Source organism: Haliotis rufescens, unplaced genomic scaffold (assembly GCF_023055435.1).
Source record: "Haliotis rufescens isolate VD_foot unplaced genomic scaffold, xgHalRufe1.0.p SCAF_14, whole genome shotgun sequence".
Classification (NCBI taxonomy): domain Eukaryota; kingdom Metazoa; phylum Mollusca; class Gastropoda; order Lepetellida; family Haliotidae; genus Haliotis; species Haliotis rufescens.
In genome coordinates this window covers 30,312,450-30,319,832 of record NW_025963824.1, presented here as the reverse complement: position 1 = coordinate 30,319,832, position 7,383 = coordinate 30,312,450, and the positions used below count along the sequence as shown (strand labels likewise).

At 38.0% G+C, this 7,383-nt stretch overlaps 1 protein-coding gene across 6 annotated transcripts in view; it reads right to left on the bottom strand.

Annotated features, from left to right (window-relative positions):
- Nucleotides 1-543: 543 nt before the first annotated feature.
- LOC124143326 (protein couch potato-like) overlaps nucleotides 544-7,383 on the bottom strand; it is a 193,639-nt gene continuing 186,799 nt past the window's right edge. For 3 of the 6 annotated variants that reach the window (XM_048395271.1, XM_048395268.1, XM_048395276.1), the window contains one exon: nucleotides 544-6,880. Coding sequence is in view for 2 of the 6 variants with exons in the window: in XM_048395268.1 (XP_048251225.1) it covers nucleotides 6,821-6,880 (60 nt within the window). In the remaining 4 variants the exon portion in view is untranslated. The remainder of the gene's footprint in view (nucleotides 6,881-7,383) is intronic. The other 3 variants (XM_048395274.1, XM_048395272.1, XM_048395262.1) reach the window with 3 other exon arrangements.

Below are 7,383 nucleotides of genomic sequence, written 5' to 3'. Positions count from 1 at the left end.
ACACAGTATACTGACTCCGAGCCGACCAGTCCTTGTTTTAGCCCCTTAATGCCGAACGCCAGACAGGGTAACAAGTACCATCTTTTAACAGCTTTTGGTATGACGCGGTCGGGGATCGAACCCCTGACCTTCCGCTCTCCGGGCGGACGCTCTACCTTTAGACCACGGAGGCGGTCCCTAGGCAAAGGAGTTAACTGACTATAAAAGTCCAGTTTGCACCCTTGCCGAACATGGCTGGAATTTCTGGGCTCAATCATAGGGCCACCAGTGGACTTTTATAGTCAGTTAAATCCCTTGCCTCTGGAAGATGGACTGAGGTAGTGGGTCAGGTTGTCACAGTGTCATGAGATTGGTGGTGACAGTTTGTTATACCCATAAGGAACATAACCAATACCACCGGTATTCCTGGTTCCCGCTTAATTAACTCGCCGGCATCATCAATCAGGAATATTGCTGACTGTGGTGTCAATGTGCAGGGAAATGGGTACCGGATGGTCAAAATGGCTGCCAAGGAGGAAGGAACATAAATAACAAATCCACAAGTAATATTTCAGGAATTCACCTTTATTCAATGTATAGAACGATAACTTCAGGATAAAAATAGTCCACCAAACTAGCTATTCTTAAAAACCAAAATCTACAGCAATCATGTGACTGTGTCGGCATATTTCTGCGAACTATATACATCACAGGTTGTAGCTGTAGGCTTCGTCTCCACCGTTCATCAGACTAGGAACGTAGTCGACCATGACTGCCAAGCTCTCAACATCCAAAAGGTCAAATCATGTAAAATCTGGATATTTTTTCGAGACCACATACCCCAAAACGTCAAATTTTGACTTAATGATTCATTGTCCTCAAAACAAAGGATCTCGTACTTATTGATTTGTAGAGAATCTTTTGTGGCATTGGTTTCGAAACACTGGTTTGAGAGCAGACTAATATCTGTAGATGAACTTCAGAGAAGAAACCTTTCGATGGTCAGATTCCCAAAATATTAATGGGTGCTGTCTATGTACATTGCGAGAGAAAGATGAAAAATGCAGCGAATGCGTCCCCACTGCAGTGTTGAAATTAACAAATTGCAAAAAATGGAAACAAAATATAAATAATCATAAATGTATTGAACTAAACTAGAACTCCGTCATGAACTAGCATGAGCTAAAGAATGAAAACTAACAGCATGAAAATAAATACTGGCTTCCAGGTGGGAACTATACCAATCTATTTACACGTTGGAACTGAAGTAACGTAGTAATATTATGCAAAGTATCTCCATGGCGACACAGTCACATGACCCCTAATGAACTCTTGAGGTTTGAGCAAAAACATGTCCATTGCACGACAAAACAGTTGGTCGGGAGCGACAGTCATGTACAATATTGCCCCTACCAGTAATATAACAGAAACATGTCTACCAAAGGTCAAATTGGATTGGATTGGATTTTTCTTGACAAAAATTAAGTTGTGTTTGATTTTAGCTTTGAAATCAGGAATTCGTATAAGCATGAGGAAATTGGGTCATTTCCATCTAAAATCAAATTTCACAGGTAATTGAAACTCAAATGGGTCACATGCACTTGCAGGTTTCTAACGTCGAGGTAAATGAGTATTTAAATGTCACAACCGTTTGTTGATTTCGTTATGAAATGCATTGGAGTTCTCAACCAATATTCTTTACATGGAAAAATACAATTTATTTCAATAAATGACAAAATTTGTACCTTTCATCCGGATCATACATCTAACATAGACATAAAACAATTTCATAGTTGGAAAAACATGGAGAATTAGTCAAATCAGGGGAAACAACTCATGCACTTTTATGCTTGATACCAAAAACAAACTTTACACGATTTACATGAATCTCCCCAAAAACACTGTTCATGAAAAATGTCTATATTTAATCACACTGACAACATCTTTTGTAATAAATTCACTTCCTGAAGCTGATCCTTGAAAAAGTTGAACACTGATAGTTCCAAATGCATTTTATTCTCAATCTACGTAAACTCATCTGATATTAGCTTGAAATAATTCCATCCATCTTTTGAAATGGAACTTTGATTTCAATTTAGTTTGATTTCCTAAAAATTTTGATAGTCAGCTTTAACAGACTGTACACTTAATGAACAGCCCTGGCTAGTGAACACACGTCTACCTTTGATCACAAGGAGAATGAAAAACGGAGAGAAATGACACGATGTTCAGGTAAAGGTTTAAGCACACATGACACGGGAGTTAAAGGCAAAAATCTCGATGGAAATTAAACATATCTATCTACACAAAGTCAACTAGGATCCCTGTCTAGGTTGTACATGTATACCATATTTTGATTATTATTGAAATCATTGTCATGCAAACAGTTGATTAACCATGAAGGACTCGAAGACATTACAGTCCACATCTAAAGCACATAGCCTGGGAGAGGACTTGGTGGTGGTGAACAAGCAATGAAAGGCCCACACTTCCTCAGTGTCTTCCTGATCACGAGTCTAGGAATTTGGTACAACTTGCATCAAGTTTGGCCAATCACAGGACCATTCAACTTACCAAAAAAGGTTTTTAATAATCATGTTATCAAACGCTTCATTAACTTTTCAAACTGGGGTATATTTGTAGTTAATTCATTACATGTTCACCACTGAACCATTATCTATGTTCTGTGCCAACAATGTAGCTCCTCACTATAAGGCAGCTACATTACTGTAGCTCCTCACTATAAGGCAGCTTCATTTCTGTAGCTCCTCAATGTTCAGCAGCTCCATTTGTGTAGCTCCTCATTATAAGGCAGCTACATTCCTGTAGCTCGTCACTGTAAGGCAGCTACACTCCTGTAGCTTCTCACAATAAGGCAGATACATTTATGTAGCTCCTCACTATAAGGCAGATACACTCATGTTGCCCCTCGATATAAGGCAGATACACACATGTAGCCCCTCGATAAAAGACCACTACATTTGTGTATCGTCTTCATATAAAAGACAGCTACACCCATGTAGCTCCTCGCTATAACACAGCAACACTGAGGCACATCGCTACCACTTGATAGAGCATGTCGATGGGCAAGATCACCCCTACGCCCTGACCTACAAAATGCCGTTCTCTGATTGGCTGGAATGTTATGTACTGTACACTCGTTGGTAAGTGAAACCCTCACGAAGATTTTCTTTAACATCAACATGCAAATATACAAATCATTGTTTACAGAACAGGACAGATAAACAAACAATGACCCATACACAGTAACTATCTGCCAGATCATTGAGGCTTTCTGTTGATAGGCATATCACATCAATGTCAAACAAGAAATAGAATTTCATAGGCTAGTAATAACTCCTTTAAAAGGCTTAATAGAAACAATATCATACTGCAAGCGACGTCCACATCTTGTTCGTTTAATATACATTAACCCTTTGTATCACATCTCCATGGAAACGCAACAGAAGGGGTTAACAAGGATTACAAAAATCTACATTCTACATGAGCACAGCTGATCTATTTATATTCCCCTAGATATAAATAGTTAAATAATCCAACAGGATAAATACATAGTACGAGAAAAATCAACAATATATAAATGAATCGCTGAATTCATCACATACTACGAACAAAGCACACTATCGGAAAATGGAAAATGGATGAGTCTTTTTTCGAAGTGAGGATAACTTACTGATATGAAGACTTTTAAGTCCAATTTACAATGAAATAAATATGAAGGATCGCATAGACTGCATGAGGACTTTTTCCCATTCCACCGCCCACATACCCTGGACTTCCTGGCAGTATAAATATCGAGAGACTATAGTTGTACATATAGGAGGACAACTAGTGTTAGTAAATTGAGACAGTTTTCAGCATGAAAACATGGCCGACTTGATTCCAAATGTCACAGATAAAACCATTAGTTGTGTAGAGAGTAGCATTTGTGACGCGGTTTTGTTTGATCATATTCAAGAGAACTGCCAAAAAACAATTTTCAAAAGTTTCAAATTCAGGAAATATTGCAACAAAGGTTGAAAGTTTTAACTTTCCTTCGTACTCTTTATTTTATTTCATGAAATGAAAAGTTTTCAAATAATTATCAGAAATCTACCTGACGATGAAGATCCGTAATTTAGAGAACTAAATTTACACATTTTTCCCTTGCATTGAGAAAAGATCAGAAATAGTTTTCAGGACAACAGTATGTTTCTGTCACCAAGAACCATGTCCTCATGCTTGTCGACTCGGAATTATTTCTACCCCAAAATACCATTTTCAACACCGAAAGCGCAACCAGTTTGTCTAGCCTGCTAGTCTCCTTCCACTACTGCATCTTGACAACTACCTGATGTTAAGGTGGGTCTGCTACTACAGTTACCACAAAAACAACAAACCAGATGAAACTAACAATAAGTTAGGGGTATTAAATATCGATAAATACATATTTTGTATATTTGATAGATTTTCTGGATGCGGAACCACAGTATTGCAATAAATAGACCAAACACAGCTCAGTATCCGTAAAATGTTTCTCGCCTAGAATAAGGAATGACATAAATCAATTAATCAAATGTCACCTTCGGGAGGAAACTCGAAATTAGAAAATTTGTATGCACTTCCCCAAAATATCCCTTTTTTTGACTTCTTTGTGTTTCAGAAAGTGAAAAGTGTGAAATTAACCAGTGATCCCATGGAAAAAGTACAATAAATAAAAACAAAACGAAAGAAATTTGTGGAGTATGTACCCATGTTGAGATAAAGGACGTATTTGCTCCTCTTAAATACCCAAACAAGTGCTGTCCAAATGAAAGAACAGACAAGGAAACATTGGATCAATCATCTCAAAACCTTCTTCTGGAACACCACCCTGAAGCACAGGGTCACAGTTGATATGGATTTAGCATAAATACATTCTGGATTTCTGTCATGACTATTCCACGATACAACGATACATGTGATACAAAATAGGTACCATGGCCGCAATACAGAACGTGTCGTGATACAAATATATGGGTCCTTAAGACTTCACCAAAGTTTTATCGTTCATTTTTCAACAAAGGTAATGCCACGCTACAGTGAAATCCGTTGGGGGTATGTATCTGTATCACAAGACTTCGTATCAGCCAATAAGGTGTTGTATCATTGTATCGCTAGGTCCTTATTTGGTAATATTTTGATTTGTAAACAGGATTTCTAGACGTGTAACATCATGATACAAAGATATGGAATGACCACTTTACCGGCCCGCTAAAAGCCTGCTGTATGACAAAATTTGATTGTTTAGAATCGGAATTGCAATATATGTCTAAAAGGTCACACTAGGACATAGAAAAAGGACCAATCGTTGTTAGACAAAAACAATACCATAATCAACCTAATTAGAGCCCCAAGACAAAAAAATAACCGCCGCCATTACTGCTGTCCGAGTTCGACCCATGGCTCGTTTCATTCATCCAAGGGAGCTAATTAGGTTGATCAGGTCTCCAGGGGTAAAGATATGTCAAGTTTGTCTCTATCATCTACAGACTAATTTACTCGATTTCTTCACATGCATAAATGGCAACAGTATAAAAACGCCTATATGATCTGTTTTGTGGAAAATGGTATCGGGGAACCACAGGAAAGCATGTCCCCAAAATTGGTCCTTTATCTACACAATATATATATCATTCACATTTATGCATCAAAAGTCTGAACAAGCACACAAAATTGTCTGCCCTGAGTATGCGCACCATAAAAGGTCAAAGGTCAAAGGGCAGTTGAACTCTCAGTCGTCCAATACACATTACCCATAATGCAAAGTCGATGACAAATTCACCTCCGGCATTTAATGCTCGCGCGTATTCACCACACCTAAACAATAGGCACGTCGACAGTACAAAGACAAGGGACATCGAGTGTTTTTCGGCAGCATTTATGCACTGATGACAATACCACACTTTTAAGGTTAGGAAAGATGGTCGTGAAAATCGCATTTCCATCCCGTTGAAATAAACGCTGTCGGTATCGAGGGAAAGACAGGGCCAGCGTGGAGAAAGTGCGGCCATTAGTTTATTTTCTCGATGTGGCATTATAATGACATCCAAGTAGATATGTACAAGGGAATTTGGACGGAGACTTAGTCAAGTTGTACGATCCTAAACCCAGCCGAGAAAGCACATGCACATTACTGGACACTGGTTGTCGGGCGCCATTCCCTGCTAGGTGACCATTCGTGTGTTCATGGGATTAGCTCAAAATATGTTTCATTGTTTCATAACCGATCAAAACATAATCAACTGACCTACCATATTTCATATTCAGCAATAAAAAAACTGCAATAAATATCGGTCAAGATGCTGGTCAAACGATTCTAAAAGTATTTTTATATCCGAATTTTCAAGACATTTTACACAAATCAAAATACCCATCCGAATCAGGACACAAATTCCACTGTTTCAGAGTTCTGTACAAAAATCAACACATTGCTAGCAGGGAAAATGGTAAACCATGGCGCCAGAGCTCTTTGCCTATGAAACAATCTACTGTCTAGCATTAACAAACATGGACAACACACACGGAAACAGGAAACAATGTGGAAACATCCATCGTTTCATTTTAACTTTACAAAAAAGAAACAAAAACAGTAACTGGATTTCAAAAACACATTGGTCAGAGACTACACCAGTACAACTTCCAGATAGGCCTACACTATACTGTCACTCGTTGCATCAGAGCTCACAAAACACAATCATCTGCAGAAATTTTGTTGCCTAGGATACCATGATTAAAAAGTTATGATTGGTTGATATCACAAAACACAGTCGACTCCAGTAACCATGGTAACTATAGTGCTTCAAAATGCTGTCGCCATGGAAACTGGGGACTGTAGAATGTTGAAGTCATCCTTTTTACCCTGAAAAAGAAGAAAATATTTCATTAAACATAAGATCCAAATTTCTTTTTATAGCGAACTCTTTTACTGATTTAGTCCATTACTATTCATAAATTTTGATAAATAATAAGGGCGTGATATCATCAGAAAATATTACATATTTCTGTTACTTAAATCCAAATCAGTTTACTTTTAAGTTGAGCAGATTAACTCTAAATCTGGCAAAGTGCAGCCCCCGAAAATATTCATTAGAAACAATTGATCTGGCCTAAACAATAATCGGAAAGTTTTTCTTCTGAAGGTGTAATAAAACCCTTGTCACATTGGACCACTAGTAGCTGCTACCTAGAAGCTTTGGTTAGAATCTTCACGATTCCTACCACTCTCCAGTTAATTCACATATACTATAAGCTTTAAATAAATAAACATGTCTAACGACCACAGTGAGTCTGATTTTATGCCATTTTTAGCAATTTTCAAGCAATATTGCGGCAGGGAAGCCATGAAAGATCTCGTCATATTGA